This window comes from Periophthalmus magnuspinnatus, chromosome 8, assembly GCF_009829125.3.
Source record: "Periophthalmus magnuspinnatus isolate fPerMag1 chromosome 8, fPerMag1.2.pri, whole genome shotgun sequence".
NCBI classification, from domain to species: domain Eukaryota; kingdom Metazoa; phylum Chordata; class Actinopteri; order Gobiiformes; family Gobiidae; genus Periophthalmus; species Periophthalmus magnuspinnatus.
Genome location: NC_047133.1, coordinates 5,466,670 through 5,484,719, shown reverse-complemented (window position 1 = coordinate 5,484,719; position 18,050 = coordinate 5,466,670). Strand labels below are relative to the sequence as shown.

The following is an 18,050-nucleotide window of genomic DNA, read 5'->3' as shown; positions in this document are numbered from 1 at the left end:
GGCTGATTTATAGTTTAATTCTTAGAGAAAATATACATATAAAAAATTCATATTGACTTTGATTTAAGATTTTATCATAGTGATTTAATTTAATAGAATGATATTGACTAGATTAGTCCAAAACATTTTTATTAACCTCCCTGATTAGATTTAAACTGAGGAAATTAGATCAAACCGTCTATGATTGTTATGTTAAATATATAATCTTAACAGACTGCACATGTAGCACTTATGTTCTTATTGTTTAGGACACTGTATTTATAACATAATGGCAAAAATACATTTGGTAAAACTAAATATTTAACAGCTGGAAATCATCATTGTTTTGTGCCTTTTATTTGGTATGAAAAGTGTGGGGATAATATTGACGTGAATAATGACAAATACTCGATTAAAAAAGAAAAGATTTGGACTAAATGTATTGTCTGAAATAACTTACTGATTGTTACTTATAATAACCATAACATGTTTGTACTTATATCTAACTTTTGTGTTATTTTATGTAAATTATATTAAAAATGTGTCACACTTGGCTGATTATCGATTGTTTTTTTCTTTCATTTATTTAATTACAGCTGTTTTTATTATCAAAACGCATCGAAAACAATACCATAGATACGTTTAAAGCAACACAGTGGAACATTCTCGACGAAAACAAAATAAAAGGCTCATATTACGCTACTTTTTTAAAAAATGTATGTTATAATATTGTTTCCTCAAACACATAACTGGAGCTGTGTTTTGTTTCACTCTGTTCCACCTTGTGATGTCATCATGTGGTGATACAGGAAGTGCTCCACTGCGTTTTTAAACTCCACACACCTTCATTAGAATCATTTGAATCAATTCAGACGTATAGTTTCGTGACATCACAAGGTGGAACAGAGCGTTTTGCGTTTAGAGATGCAGACAGACATTATCACACGACTTTAAACGCACAAAAGTCACGTAATAAAAGGATCTTTGAAGTCGAATCACGTCACCTAAGTATAAAAACGCTCCTGTAGACACTGTATGTTCTGGAGACAATCAGGTGGTGCCGCAGTGTCCAAGTGCCTGGTCAGATCTGTGGAGAGGCAAGCCCGCGCACAGTAAGAATGGAACGTTTGAATATTTCCAGAAAAACAAAAGTAGACTATTTTCTTTTGTGCGTAGAATGAGTCGTAGGGTTTGCACCGTTGAACTTTGCTGCGATGTTTCTGTACATGCACATCAAAAATCTGATTATGATCCTATATCTAATCCGATTATCGAAGTGGCATATTCGTTAGTTACATTCGATGTGCGTAATCTGATTTCTTTCTGATTGTTCACAAAAAAGAAGCTCTTAAATAACAGAGAAAAGTACAATTTGCATAGAGTTTTTCCAATACAACAGTTACTCTAAAAATCACTTTGTACGTGATCACACCAAAAAACAGATCTAATTATTGGGTTATCTGATTACTCCCGTTGTCTGGTTGTGTAAATGTCCCACTGTCTTTTATATAAGGTACATACTGTGAATCTGAGGGAGCCATGAACACCGTATACGACATTAACTTTTACCACTGGGACTCATAATCTACGCGTGTGCCCGTCCGAGCGGGATTAGTCCACTCTTCTGTAATCCTCATCATGGGACCCTCACAGAGCAGATGGCCGAGCAGGCGAATCACCGCTAAGTCCTGTCTGCAAACTCCGACTCAAATGTCACCGAAAAGAGCCATAGCAGATTAAAATACCACACATGACCCCGATATGTTCAGAACAAAAAGTCTAATCGCATTTTATGGTCAAATAATGATGTTTTTTATTGTCTTAACATCAAGATTTAATTTGAGTTTTCTAAAGGTTTTGCCACAATGTTGGTTCTAGTTGCCAATGTAAAAAATGTAAAACTCCAAAGGAAACATGTATTAACTGTAAATGATTAGTTGAGTTAGTTTTTCTGTGATTTTGAGCTTTCACTTCTTAAGGATATGTTTGTACAGAGGTCGATACGGCAGAATGGGCTTACATAATAACACCTCATGGACATTATTTAAAAACTGCAAATATTCAAATCGACATTTTAAATTCTCTGTTGAGACAAAAGTGACACATTTTGAATTGCAACTGCTGAATTTACAAATAAATTTTATTTCTAAGTTTACAAAACAGAATAAAACATTTTAACTGTTGTTTAGGATTTAAAAATGGGATCGATCAGTCCAATAACTTTATAAGTGAAGTAAATATATTCAATGATAAAGTTAAAAGTAGCATTTTTAAAATATACTTCAGTCACGACTGAACCTGTGCTGCCAGAGCCTCAACCTGCAGATACAGGACACACACACACACACCCCCACACAGGACACACACACACACACACACACAGGACACACACACACAGGACACACACACAGGACACAGGACACACACACACGCACACCCCACACACACAGGACACACACACATACACACACACAGGACACACAGACACACACACCCCCACACAGGACACACACACACCCACACAGGACACACACACACAGGACACACACAGGACACACACACACCCACACAGGACACACACACACAGGACACACACAGGACACACACACACCCCGGACACACACAGGACACACACACACACAGGACACACACAGGACACACACACACACAGGACACACACACACAGGACACACACAGGACACACACACACAGTCACGGGTTTTTCTCACTCTCAGTATTTGGACAGGCCTCATGTGAAGCTCAGAATCTCCCGAAGTCACTCCCTGAGCTGCAGAGGCTGCACTAGCACCTGCTGCAGTGGGTGTAGGTCGTGACTCTTCAGATCAGAGAGTCATTTGTGTGTGAGGCTTATTCTTTTTTCTGATTGGATCTTGAAAACCAAAACACCAAATAAAAACATCAAGAACCTGGCCACTATGTCCAATGTTTTTAAATTAAGAATAAATCAACATTAAAATTGTTACGTGTAAAAACAATATTTTATTTGAACAATTTGTGCAATATTTGTTTTAAACATATTTATTTCACATTTGGGGAAACCATCGACTGTATAAATAAGTGGACTGAGTGTGTGTCATATTTGAGCCTTTAGTGATGATGTCAATCAAACCTGTCGCCTGAAGCCGCCTGATTTGTCTGTTATTAATGTTCATATCTTGACAAGGACAAAACAGAAAAATAAAAAACACTATCAGGATCAGAGAGAGCGGATTAATATGAACATTTTAAGAGCACAATGATGAGGCTCACAGCGGTTCTGTCTTATCTTACCTTATAAATACAAAAGGTGAAATGTTTTGTTTGATTGAGCACATTTGTCTTGCACAGATATATTGTATAAGCAGCTTGAGATCTAAATACATCAGCTGCATTTCATTGTCTAATAATCAGGAAGTGTGTATTAGCATGCTAGTTGTTGTGAGCAGTACTGTGACAGAAAACTCCACTCTGGTCTCTGAGAGCTTAAGAACTCATAGGTTGTGGTGAATAATTAGCATAAGGAAAATGAGGAAACACTTTGGACACTGCACACTTAAATGAACTAGTACTGTTTAAAAAAAAAATGGTTTTAAGACATAAAAAAATCAGGTATATCTCCTTTAATGTGCAAGTATTTACATTATTTAAGGGGACTGCGGCATTGAGGCTTGAACATGATTTCATACTGTCACAGTTTGTTGGTTTATACGTAAACTCCATTGTGTTTTTCATTGTAAACTTATTTTCTTCATGCAACACTTGTAATAAAGTTGTTAGCTGGAATCGCATGCAGAGAGTAACCTTTGTATATACTTGATACAATGATGTTACATGTAACTGATACAGTCCTGCGTTACACGCCCGGTTACATGATTGGTTACGACATGCTAATGCTAACAGAACGTGGCACTTCCTGGTTTAAGCTTGTAAAAACACAGTGATGACCCAGCACTGCAGACAGATACACTCCACACACTTTAAATGTTCACATAAGTGTATTGTGTCATCTTTTTACATTTAAATGTGTCATGTTAACAGGTTTGTTCAAGATATTCTGAAAATGTGCTGTTATAATTGCAGATAAAGGGCAGGAACCAAAAATAATGAAGCTATTTGGGTAATTCACATGTTTTTAAATAAATATGCAAACTGAAAATCATATGTTGTTTGGTGTTAGATCCATAAACTTGACATTTATCTTGAAATAAAAAGGAGACTTATTCATTTTTGTCGACAGAGAAGATACTGAACTTTATGCCAGGTTTAGTTTCATGTGAATAAGTTTAGTAACATCTTAATTTTGACAGATAAAATTGCAAATTCTACCACAGAATCATGACCTGCACCGTCACAGTCGGTTTATGTTTAGCTGTGCATACGACTGAAAGGTTTTTATTCTGCACTCTTCTCCTTTAATGGTAATTTTATGATGACAAAAGAAACATGGACTGATGGACTTTTATTAGACATAGTAAAGTGACAGGAAAGTTTTTTGTAAAGTAATGGGAAAGTTCTTAAACTGAGCAAGACAGTGTTTAAAGAGTGAGAGAGAGTTTTTAAAGGTGCAAACGAGTGGGTGAGAGAGTTGCAGATTGGGTGATTATTTATGTTTTAATTTGTGTGATTTTAATGTCTTTCTTATTCTGTAAAGCACTTTGAATTACCTTGTGTACGAATTGTGCTACACAAATAAACTTGCCTTGCCTTGCCTATGCCACACACGTGACCTGTGCACAGCCACGTCGCATTTAACGCTAATGTAAACGCGCGGAAACAACAAAGAAAAATCCATACACGGCTCGAACACCAGTACAGTCCTAATCTTTACTGTCAGCTGTGGTGCGGCCATTTATATAACAACAAATTACATCATACAGAGCGTTGCAAATTTGGTTTTGTTGCATTAAATCAAGTGAAGATTTCTTAAGAGTCTATCGCGTTTGACCTGTTTGTTATGACTCTTCTAACAGCTGAAACATGGCTGTAAGAGTCTAAAACTTCCCATTGTGTAGAGTAATTACTGCACGAAATATGAACTACATGCCAGAGTTTACGCTGGTAACTCTGCCCGTTGTAAATCGATGTAAAAGCCGTGGAAAAGACATTTGATAGATCCATTATTTCACCGAATGCCCCGGCTTCTGCGCTGTGTGACATTAGATGACAGAAACTAATATCAAACAATGAGATTTTACTATTAGAATTTTTAAACATGCACGTTTTAAGTTGACTAATTTGAAAAGAAATGCTTTGTATCAACACGTCATAAACATTTATAATCACTCGTGCTCTTGTTTTAATGCTATAAATAGACCAATGTAGTTATTATTTGCTTTGTTTTTGTTTGTATCGTTCTGTATTTTAACACAAAGAGTCCGGGTGCTCTTAAAGATAAATAAAATAAATGTAAAAAGATGACATAACACATCTAAAGCCACGTTTCTTATCTGTTTTTGGAGTGTACAGACAGTGTCCATGTCGTCTCGCCCCGGTGAAGCACAGGGACGTCAGGGCTCGGGGCTGAACATAAAGTCCAGGGCCTGTCTCTCAGCCGCCGCCACGTTGGGATGCCACAGGTCCACGCTGAGAATGACCCGCGGGCCGGCCTCCTGCGGACCTGCACGCACAAATATGGAGAAGAACGTGGTATTAGAAATTGTATATTAAAGGGTCTACACTTGATTTTAATTTCTTTTGATTGATAAATGGCCTTGATGCACATAACTGAGAAAAAAAAATCAACCGAAAGACGTTACCTCTGCATTTTACAGAACAAATTGTTGTGTAATAACTAATAGTGGTCAACAATTATGAACATTCTTTGCTGAGAATCATGGGAAACATCTGCCTAACACTTGAGTCTCAGTCCTGGTGCATGTTCAAGAGTGAAAACAAGTTACAAGTGTGGACAAAACTCAATGAGAATATACCAGACGGATCTTTTTGTGTCAAACATGGTTAAAACTCAGGTAAGGCAAAAGAAACACCAAACATTATATTTCAATAAAGTAAACGCTTGTATGAAATGATATAATGTAGTGAACAACATTTCAGTCAAACAATAAACAGATTTTTGACGAATCATAGTCAATAAAAAAATAGTAGGCCATAATTCTCAGTTATAAATAGTGTAATAACAACTGAAATACGATAAATATATGAGTTATGTGATATCTGCATCGTAGGCCTACTTCCAAAATGTTGGTGAATGGTCATGGTACTTTTATAGAGCGTTTTCCCACTTTTAAGGTGCTCAAAGCATCATCAAGAACATCAAGGAACGTCTAAGCCAAACACATCCATTCACCAGTGTACGCAGACACTTGGGGCAAAATGGGTTAGGTGTCTTGCCCAAGGACACAACGCACAGTGGATCTGACTGCTCTCCCAATGATGTTTATGTCGGGAGCGGGATTCGAACCTCCAACCTTCAGATCAGTGGACAAACACTGTACCAATAAAGCTGTTTTTATACTTTCACATAAAGAACACATATTATTGTATCTTTAATTCCATTTTAAACTTTGGGAATAGTATTTCATATGTTCTAACTTTTCTAAACAGACTTTTCAAACTATACCTCTGTTTCCAATGAGCAATTTAAGTGTTGGAGCTCCCTCTGCTGTCAGCGATGGGAATGAACAATGAGAAAATAAACGAATGCAGCCCTTAAGTCACATGAACGCTACATTAAAAGAGCTATGCGTTTATGGGATTAAAAACCGGACAGATTTTTACCCGCAACGCACAATCGAGATTTTTAGTGCTCAGAGAACACGATTTTGGATAAACAAATTAATGAAACAACCGTGAATGTAGGTATAAGTTTTGATGAGCGAACAACTTTATAGCTCAAATTTTGCATAATATATGTCCTTTAAACTACAACTGACCCGTCAAACCTTCTCCAAATAATCCAATCCAACTCTTATTTTATCCAGGACATTGCTACAGATTTTTGATACTGTGTTTTTTAATCCCATTGTTCATTTTTCATATTCACCTACAGCTTAACCTTTAACCAACCTTTGTGCGACACGGTGTGGAGGAAGGAGTCGTCCACCAGGAGGCAGTGTCCTTCTGACCAGCACTGCGGCTCTCCCCCCACCACCAGCTCGCACTCCGGGGGGGTCTGCAGCCCTGGAAGGCAAAGGACAGGGGCTCGCTATGGTTCAGGGTCAGGACAAGTGTAGTACGGGGTGGAGGGCGCGCACTCTTAGCCCGCACTGTCCAAATAGAGAGGATTATGGAGTCAGATTAGTCATGGTACAAAACAGGATGAGTAACCGAATCTTCAAGCTAACTCACAGTCTTATGTAATACTCTGGCATGTGTTTAGCAGAGATGAACGATTTGGGAATCTGTCTAATTGTGATGTTTCTAACCTAATATTGTCACGATACTAAAAACTCAAACTACTGATTCCGATACCATAATTAAAAACACTCTTTCTTTCTCTCAGAATGTGATTTTCACCCATAAATCATAGTACTTTCTTTTATATTACCACGTGATGTTATCCCTCCGTCGTCCAGGTGCTCCATGGGTGTATATTATTCTATGTCAGGGGTGTCCAAACTACGGCCCGCGGGCAAAATGCAGCCCTCGCACCATTTTTATTGGCCCTCAGACCTTCTGCTGACCTGGCCCAATTGATCATACAGATGTTTTCTCAGCAATTTAAGAATTTCTAGTGCTATAACCTCAATAATATCACATTTTATTGTGAAACAGACATAAAACGTTCCAAGCTTTATTGAAAAGTATGGTGGTGGCGTCAAAAAAAAAGTTTGGACACCCATGGTCTACGTGGTCTCATACAGCTCAGGATCATTCTAAATCTGCTCAGAAAAGGTTCATTTCTGTCCTGTAAATGTGACTTTTTTTAGCATCGATACTTGTTCAAACGAGTATCTAGTTTTAGTATCAATTAGTATCTGATTTTCAACAGTTTGAGACCCTGACCAGTACTGAGATTACGACTAAATTATAGATTTGTGATTTATTTACAGAACAATTGCAGCTCTCTTAGATTCACTAAAGGTGGGAAGGGGAACATAAGCGGTTCTGACAATAAACGTTTAGATTCAGAGCTGGTTCGATGCTCAAGCTGTTCCTTTTTCTTGGTAAGACAGGGGAAAACGCCCTTTTTGAAATTCTATGCTGAAAATGGAGTAAAGCATCATGGGTTGTATAGTGTTCTCTACATAATCCCTTGTGTCTACTGTATGTAGCACCTTTCAACAAACTGAAAGTGCTTTACGATGCATTATTCATTCACGAGTACTGCACTTTAGGCTCAGGAGATCACATATTGTTATTTAAATCCAGTCCAAAGTGATTGATATGCTACTATTTTGGCTTTATTATTACTGTTATATGTGTTAGTTGGTGTAAATCCTCATCCGTCTCTGGTAGAAAGGTTTGTAAAGCTCGTCTGAATAAGAGTGTATAAAGTTTAGCTTCTCAGAGCAGTGCCTTTAAATGATTTTCCAAAGGCAGTCGAAACGTCTAAATGTTCAAAACCAGTGTCCAAACGTCTGCCTTTGAAACTTATTCCAGTATATTGTCATTTTTTAACATTAGCACAATGATTTACTCACACATTAAGCCTGATATTATGATAAAGTGAACCCTGCATTGTTAAATTTGAGTTAAGGATCAAACACAGCAGAGGCGTCAAACTCATTTTCACCGAGGGCCACATCAGCAAAATGGCCGCCATCAAGGGCCAGATGTGACTGTGGCAGGATAAATGTCACTAAATGTAAACAAATGTCATGTAAAATAAATGTAACTACTTTTAAACTTGTTAAATAACTGTTTCTGTATTTATTACTTATTCAAGTTGCAAATATTACGTGTATTTCCTGGTAAACTGACATTTTTAAAAGTGTGTATCTGGTCAGAACCTTCAGCTCTGCTTCAAAAACAGCCTTTTTTAGCCTTTTAATTATTGGACAATTTGTTGTTTTTCTTGAAGGCTAACTTTTTCATACTGAGCTCCGTGTTTGGTGTACCGACCCCGCCTCATAACACAAAAAACATACAGATTTTCTCCTTAAAGCACAAACTTGTATTCATCTTTAGTACCTTGAAACTGCCTTCCACGCCGACAATTTTTTTCCTCCTGAACAATTTGGGATGATTATTTGCAAATATTTCTCAGTCTCACTTGTTGGGAAAATCTCATTAGTTTATTGTCGATGCACACATTAAAGCAGCATAGACTTATTTTAAAATGACAGTCAAGCCTTAATTTACCTTCTCACGGCCACATAAAATGACGTGGCGGGCCGCATTTGCCTTGAGTTTGACATATGTGAAATACAGTAAAGAATAAGGTTCATGGAGAGCCATCCCTGACTCCACATGGGGGAGCAGGTATAATGTATTAGCTTCACTGTCCCCATAGAGACATAAAGACATTTGTCCTTCACGTCTCCTGACCCGTCCTTCGGTGCAGCTGGACCATGTGGACGCACTTCTCCAGATCTCAGTCAGGATCGTGGAGAAGTCCTAGTCTAAATAACGTTGGACATCAAATCAAACATGAGAAATTAACCTTGGAGCAGACGTGGAAAGAGAATGAACCTGTGTATTTAAGTGAAAGTGCAGTAACATGTCTGGAGTAATTATTGCTGCCGAATTTGCACTTAAGTAAAAGTAAAAAGTATGCATGAAGAATACTATTTAAAGTACTAGTTACCTGTTACTGTTTGATGCAGTTTTCAATCTTTTAGACGAAATATATAAAAGTAAAACAGTTGATATAAAATGAAGACGTTTTACACCACAATCCGCATTTGTTTTGACCAAATCAGATCAGACAATACTGTTATGTGCTGAGCTTGTAGAAAATAGTAGGAAATTGAGACTTCTACTGTACTCAGAAATTAATGTGATTTAAATTTTATCTAATTACAATTAAATAGTGCAAGTGCATTACAAATTCTACTGCAAAAAGTACTTAATTACAGTAACCTGAGTGTGATTAGTTCATTTCCACCCCTGCCTAGTATCTTCTTGTTGTAAAGTCAACAAAAAAACTACACAAATGCAAACAAATTAGACAAAAAACACGTTCTGTCAGTCAAAATGCTAATTCTGCATGTTAATTTGGAGGGCCCATGTCGTGGTGCATTTCTCACCCAAATGGCAGCGCAGTCGAGTGTTGGTGGGGCCGTAGGAGCTGCCCAGAGTGGCCCCGGGCCCCAGGAGCCAGAAACCGGCCGATCCCAGAGAGTTACTGTTGATGAAGGTGCGCAGAGAGAGGAGGGTCCTGTAGGTGCACGGACACGAGCGACAATTCCCCGCCACACACACACCCGCGCTGTACAGAGGGAACACCGCCTGGCCCTACGAGAGAGAACAGCACCGTGTGAACAAACATGAAGCAGAGTGAGGTTTTTACACTCGAAATATGTTTCAGCGTTTAAAGAAAGTGTATTTTACTTGTATATGGTACTAACTATTAACACATAACACATTTTAATTACCATTTACCTTTTGAAAATCCCGTAAATGATGTATTAACATGTTTTATAAGTTTCATTTTTGACACTCTTCCCTGCTTTTGCTCTCTGCGCTGTCACTCCCCCTTCAGAGCGCTATGAAACTACTGCACATCACATCAGGTTTGTCGTTGTTGTTGCTGTGCACAGTTTTGTATCATGTTTTTGTATATTTATGGAGGATTGTCATGTGGCAGCGCGGGTGACGTCGGCTTGTGGGCTGTGAGTGTTGGACAGAATCTTACAGTGAACCGTCAGGAGGGTTTGAATAGTGCCCAGGAGACAGACATAAAACACTCACTAAACACATTTAATTTACTTTCATGAACAAATCAGAATAATACATTGAATTATAATTGAACCGATAAAGTCACACATACTAATAGAAGCTTTAAGTCATTCATTCGCCTCAAAAAATATATATAAAACATTTTAAATCACACATGGTTATACTGAAAATAATGATGCACATGATGTTATCACAATTACAAAGAAGAAGAACTCTTTAAAGCAAACTGTAGTAAATTGGCTGCTATTGATTAAAGTCTGTAAATAAATCTCCCTCAGTCGTTCAGGCCTGACCCACAGTAAAAGAACAATTCTAATCTGTCAACTGGATAAAAAGTTGCAGGAGTGAAGACGTTTCGCTGCTCATCCAAGTCGCTTCTTCAGTTCTGATCAGATTGGTGAAACTAACACACCTTTTGTTTTGAGTTTCTGTTTGTTGGCTCGGTCTAATGAGCTGCACTAAGTGTGAACTGAGCCTGACTCATACTTAGCGTAATCACTCAGACCCCTAGTGGGCGCTCTCACACCTATTGTCATACTGATTAGCCTCTTCACTCCTAGTAGTTCATCCTAAAACAGTAAAACAGAAGCAGAAACTGAGGGACAGTGCTGCGTGTGAAAAAGGAGGTGGGAGGGGCGTGTAAAGTTTCAGTTAAAATGTGCCCGTTGATGTTAAACCTCACTATATTTGTTTTTTTGTTTTGTTCTGTTTTTGTTTAACACAAAAAAAAATCTATACATGTTGGAATTATTTAAAAAAAAATACTACATTACCTCCATATGTCTGAGGTTTATGGAAGATCATTTGTTTAATCAGATTTAGACTTTTAAAAAACCTTGACATCTTGGATCTTTGCAGCAAAATTTTTCACCATGAATTTTACACAGTCATTTTATAAATATATATTTGTGAGGAAAATTTTAAATGTAATTCACATCCATCCATCCATCCATTTTCTTCCGCTTATCCGGGGCCGGGTCGCGGGGGCAGCAGTCTAAGCAGGGACTCCCAGACTTCCCTCACCCCGGACACGACCTCCAGCTCCTCCGGTGGGACCCCAAGGCGTTCCCAGGCCAGCCGAGAGACATAGTCCCTCCAGCGTGTCCTGGGTCTTCCCCGGGGCCTCCTCCCGGTGGGACATGCCCAGAACACCTCCCTAGGGAGGCGTCCAGGAGGCATCCTGAGCAGATGCCCGAGCCACCTCAGCTGGTTCCTCTCAACGTGTAGGAGCAGCGGCTCTACTCCGAGCTCCTCCCGTGTGACCGAGCTCCTCACCCTACCGCCACCTTAACGTGGTGGAGGGGTTTGAGCACCCGAATGATCCTGGGAGCTATGTTGTCGGGGGCTTCATGCCCCTGGTAGGGTCACCCATGGCAAACAGGTCCTGGGAGACGGGTCTGACTAAGAGCGGTTCAGAAGCCTCACATGAAGAAGAAAAGAACAAGGCCAGTTACGTCGCCCGGACTGGCGTTACCGGGGCCCCACCCTGGAGCCAGGCCTGGGGTGGGTGCTCGGCAGCGAAAGCCTGGTGGCCGGGCCTTTCCCCACGGGGCCCGGTCGGGCCCAGCCCGAAGAAACGACGTGGGGCCGTCCTCCCGTGGACCCACCACCTGCGGGAGGAGCCATGAGGGGCGGGTAGCAGTCGAAGGCGGGGACCTCGACGACCGGATCTCCGGACATGGAGACTAGCTCTGGGGACATGGAATGTCACCTCGCTGGGGGGGAAGGAGCCTGAGCTTGTGCGGGAGGTTGAGCGTTACCGGCTAGATATAGTCGGCCTCACCTCCACGCACAGCTTGGGCTCTGGAACCCAACTTCTTGAGAGGGGTTGGACTCTCCATTTCTCTGGCGTTGCCCGCGGGGAGCGGCGGCGAGCTGGTGTGGGCTTGCTCATTGCCCCACAGCTCAGCCGCTGCGTGTTGGGGTTCACTCCGGTGAACGAGAGGGTCGCGTCCCTGCGCCTTTGGGTCGGGGACAGGTCTCTCACTGTTGTGTCGGCCTACGGGCCAAACAGCAGTGCAGAGTACCCGGCCTTCTTGGAGTCCCTGGGAGGGGTACTAGACAGTGCACCAACCGGGGACTCCGTTGTTCTCCTGGGGGACTTCAACGCCCATGTGGGTAACGACAGTGACACTTGGAGGGGCGTGATTGGGAGGAACGGCCTCCCCGATCTGAACCCGAGCGGTGTTTTGTTATTGGACTTCTGTGCTAGTCACAGCTTGTCCATAACAAACACCATGTTCGAGCACAAGGGTGTCCATCGGTGCACATGGCACCAGGACACTCTAGGTCGGAGGTCGATGATCGACTTTGTTGTCGTGTCATCTGACCTCCGACCGCGTGTCTTAGACACTCGGGTGAAGAGAGGGGCTGAGCTGTCAACTGATCACCACCTGGTGGTGAGTTGGATCCGCTGGCGGAGGAGGAAGCCGGACAGACCTGGCAGGCCCAAGCGTATTGTGAGGGTCTGCTGGGAACGTCTGGCGGAGCCCTCTGTCAGGGGGGTCTTCAACTCCCACCTCCGGGAGAGCTTCTCCCTGATCCCGGGGGAGGTTGGAGACATGGACTCCGAGTGGGCCATGTTCTCCACCTCTATTGTTGATGCGGCTGCTCGTAGCTGTGGTCGTAAGGTCTGTGGTGCTTGTCGCGGCGGCAATCCCCGAACCCGGTGGTGGACACCGGAAGTAAGGGATGCCGTCAAGCTGAAGAAGGAGTCCTATCGAGCCTTGTTGGCTCGTGGGACTCCTGAGGCAGCTGATGAGTACCGGCGGGCCAAGCGTGCCGCGGCTCGGGCAGTCACAGAGGCAAAAACTCGGGGTTGGGAGGAGTTCGGGGAGGCCATGGAGGAGGACTATCGGACGGCCTCAAAGAGATTCTGGCAAACCGTCCGACGCCTCAGGAGGGGAAAGCAGTGCTTCACCAACACTGTTTACAGTGCGGGTGGAGAGCTGCTGACCTCGACTGGGGATGTTGTCGGGCGGTGGAAGGAATACTTTGAGGATCTCCTCAATCCCACTGTCACGTCTTCCGAGGAGGAAGCAGAAACTGGGGACCCAGGGGCGGACTCGTCCATCACCCTGGCTGAAGTCACTGAGGTGGTTGGCAAGCTCCTCGGTGGCAAGGCTCCGGGGGTGGATGAGATCCGTCCTGAGTACCTCAAGTCTCTGGATGTTGTGGGACTGTCTTGGCTGACACGTCTCTGCAACATCGCGTGGCGGTCGGGGACAGTACCTGTGGAATGGCAGACCGGGGTGGTGGTCCCTCTGTATAAGAAGGGGGACCGGAGGGTGTGTTCCAATTACAGGGGAATCACACTCCTCAGCCTTCCCGGTAAGGTCTATTCCAGGGTGCTGGAGAGGAGAATCCGACCGATAGTCGAACCTCGGATTCAGGAGGAGCAGTGTGGTTTTCGTCCTGGTCGTGGAACACTGGACCAGCTCTATACTCTCCATCGGGTCCTCGAGGGCTCATGGGAGTATGCCCAACCAGTCCACATGTGTTTTGTGGATCTGGAGAAGGCATTCGACCGTGTCCCTCGTGGTGTCCTTTGGGGGGTGCTCTGGGAGTATGGGGTCCGGGGCTCTTTGCTAAGGGCTGTCCGGTCCCTGTATGACCGGAGCAGGAGCTGTGTTCGCATTGCCGGCAGTAAGTCAGACCTGTTCCCAGTGCATGTTGGACTCCGCCAGGGCTGCCCTTTGTCACCGGTTCTGTTCATTATATTTATGGACAGAATTTCTAGGCGCAGCCAGGGGCCGGAGGGGGTCTGGTTTGGGAACCACAGGATTTCATCTCTGCTGTTTGCAGATGATGTTGTCCTGATGGCTTCTTCGAGCCAGGACCTGCAGCAGGCACTGGGGCGGTTTGCAGCCGAGTGTGAAGCGGCTGGGATGAGAATCAGCTCCTCCAAATCCGAGGCCATGGTTCTCGACCGGAAAAAGGTGGTTTGCTCTCTCCGGGTGGGTGGTGAGTCTCTGCCCCAAGTGGAGGAGTTCAAGTATCTCGGGGTCTTGTTCACGAGTGAGGGAAGGATGGAGCGTGAGATTGACAGGCGGATCGGTGCAGCGTCTGCAGTGATGCGGTCGCTGTATTGGTCCGTTGTGGTAAAGAAGGAGCTGAGCCGGAAGGCGAAGCTCTCGATTTACCGGTCAATCTACGTTCCTACCCTCACCTATGGTCATGAGCTTTGGGTAATGACCGAAAGGACAAGATCGCGGATACAAGCGGCTGAAATGGGCTTCCTCCGCAGAGTGGCCGGGCGCACCCTTAGGGATGTAATTCACAATTTTAAAAAAAACAATTCAAACATGCCATTACCACATGTTTTTTAATCTTACAGCTTTATCTCTGCAACATTGTCATTTTGGGATGAATAAAGGTTTATCTTATCTATGTTTTTCAGAGTTTAAAAAAATCAAAGGAATTTAAAATCTGATAAAACAAATGACCTTCCACAGTGTTGTTTTTTGGTGTTTTTTTTTGTACCTTGGGTCCCATAGAGGTCCAGCCGTGTTTGGAGTCGATGCCGCGCTGATACACGGCCTGGAACTCGGACAGGATGACGGGGGAGTGGGCCTCCAGCACCTCGATGTCGTGTCGGTGAGCGTCCCGGGGGAAGAAGGGCACACTGGGCACGTCCGGCAGGTAGAAGAGGTGGGGCTTCTGAATGGTGCAGTGACTGGCCAGACGCTCCTGAACACGTACATCAAGAAATATGTAAGTATATATAAACAGACTATATATTAGAGGAGGCTACAGGTACATTTACTTGAATAACTTTTTAGAGAAATTGTACTTTCAGAGCACTTTCCAAACAGCATATTTTTACTCCTGCTTGAGTAATATTTTGATTGAAGTAACAGTACTCTTACATGAGTGTTAATTACTCTTCCCACTTCCCAAGGTTTATCTTTTGGGAGATTAGACAGTCTCTTTTTGAGGTCATTTTAATATTTTTTTATTATATACAATACGCTCAGTACATTCTAATTTTGCATATCTCCAAAACAACAATATTATAGTGTTTTCTATAAATTTCCCGCCTCTACATATGAATACAGTTTCGTGTGGGTTTTTAGCTTCTGCTGGTAACTCACAGTGTTCAGCATCAATAAATCACCCACTCACACCCACAGGAGTTCATTAAGAAACTGAAGGAAATGTGGAGGAAGTGTTTTGCACAAGGACACAACAGGAGTTTGCATCACCAGAGAAACCACGTTGAACTCTTGACCTTATAATATCCTTGGTGTTATGGATTTGTGATAAAATGTGTGGTTGTGAATATTTCAGGCAGTACAGAGAAAACATCAGTACAGTACTTTACAAACAGTGCACCCGGCGGCCTCTGTGAAGTACACACGTCAGTAAAGTCTGAGATATATCTGTATTTTGAATTTGAACAAGAAAGTCCATGTACCGCGGGAGAAGAGAGGGAGGTGTGGGGAGAGTAGAGGTGATTGGAGAAATGTCTGAAAAGAGCAAATGAAAACATAATTTGGAGCTCAAATTAATCAAGTAGTATTAGCAGGGACAGCAGTACTGCAGTAAAAGGACCCTGTGTACTTGTCCAGTAACAGTAATAAAAGTACAAATCTACTAAACAGTAAATCAGTAGTGAGAGCACTTTTATACCAAAGTTTGAAGGATTGATTCCCACTTGGACCATGTTTGGTTGTTGTGTCCATAGGCAAGACACTTCACCCATGTTGAGTGTGATTGTGATGAGAGGGGGAGTGGTTGACGATTGTGCACATTTACACCATCACTTCTCTCCATCTACCCCAGGGCAGTTGTGGCTACAATATCAGCACCAACAAGTGTGGAGTAAATGAATAATGACTAAAGTGCAGCACTTCAAGAGACTTTAACACATCTATGAACATTATTAAAGTCCATGTAACAGGTTTGACTGCTCGTTTCACTAAAGTTAAGAAAAGTGAGTTAAGATTTTACTAAAAAAAATTGTCTAGTTTTGTCTTGTTTTTTTTTTTTTTTTTATCATTTTACTTCCTGGTTGGACTCGGGCAGCAGACACATAGAGGTCATTTCATATCTGTTTCCAAGGTCCAAAATGTGTCCATATTACAAAATAGTTATGATTAGACAAATAAAGAAGATAATCACAGCTTTGTCAGGAAAATGTGTGCGTGCATTTCTGTATTGATGGTTATTAGTTTTAGAAATACTCCCTGTATTTTTGCACTTTTCTTCTCAACTTTTTTCCACAAACTGCCACTTGAGTGATGTAAAACTATGATAAATATGAACTACAGGTACTATCCCGCTAAATAAAGTGAAAAAAGCATGAAAACCTGTCAAGTATTAGCAGTAGTAGTGACAGTAATAGAAGTACTGGCAGTCAAAGTATAAGTAGACCTGTTCTCGTAGGCCTTTGTGAATACGTCCCATGCCCACCCAGCTGTAGCGCTTGGCATACTCCTGCAGCGCTGCGTACAGTTTCTTGGCTTGGGAGGACGCTTGGGCCGGGAACAAGGCATGACTCAGCACGGGGGTGAGATATCCCTGTCCCCTCTCCTCCTCTTCGTCCTCCTCCTCCTCCGTTTCCATGGAGATGAAGGGGCTCCTCTGATCACCTCTGGAGCGGACACTACACTTGGACCCGGCGCAGTTCTTCAAGCCTCGGCGCGAGTTGAGTTTGGAGCTGTGGGGGTGGGCGGGCGAGTCCGTGCCCATCCGATAGCAGTGCCAGAGGAAGAGGAGGAGGAAGGTCCACAGGAGTCCGCTTAAAGACTGAACGCCCAGGTCGCTGCAGAGGGGCAGGGGCAGCGTGCTCAGGGGCCACTGCATTTTGACCCCGAGGAACCTGAAAAAGAAGAAAAAAGGTTGAATAGTGTATGCAAAAGTAATTATAACAAAGATTCAAACTACATTTCAGCACCGTATTTCTAGGGCTGTAGTGGTTTTGTTGTTTGTCGGTGGTATTTTTGCTTTAGTTGAGCAATTATTTTATTTAGATTATAAGGATTTACATGGGACAACAACAAAAGGAGAAGTTTTGAAGAAGATTTGTTTGTTTTTTTAATATACAAAAAAGCGGATTAAACTAAATATTTCAGTTGAATTTGATATAAATACATTGTTTCCTAGTACTTTTTCTGCATAAATGGTTGTTTTTGCATGAACTATCGTGCAGCTGTGGTCTTGTTTGGGTCAGAGACATAGAGATAAATAATAGTTTTAAGAGCTTTTGGCCAGCCCCCTTTTTAGTCGACTAATTGACAGTAGGACGTGTCTTTAATTGACCAATC

General features: G+C 42.3%; 1 protein-coding gene across 1 annotated transcript in view; it reads right to left on the bottom strand.

The window, feature by feature from the left end:
• Positions 1-5,486: 5,486 nt before the first annotated feature.
• The window catches only part of asphd1 (aspartate beta-hydroxylase domain containing 1), a 14,534-nt gene continuing 1,970 nt past the window's right edge, over positions 5,487-18,050 (bottom strand). Inside the window, exons 2-6 of the mRNA XM_033970491.2 lie at positions 17,158-17,605; positions 15,265-15,471; positions 10,131-10,338; positions 7,006-7,119; positions 5,487-5,596 (exon numbers count right to left, since the gene is read on the bottom strand). Of these exons, the coding sequence (XP_033826382.1) occupies positions 5,487-5,596; positions 7,006-7,119; positions 10,131-10,338; positions 15,265-15,471; positions 17,158-17,589 (1,071 nt within the window). The 5' untranslated portion in view covers positions 17,590-17,605. The remainder of the gene's footprint in view (positions 5,597-7,005; positions 7,120-10,130; positions 10,339-15,264; positions 15,472-17,157; positions 17,606-18,050) is intronic.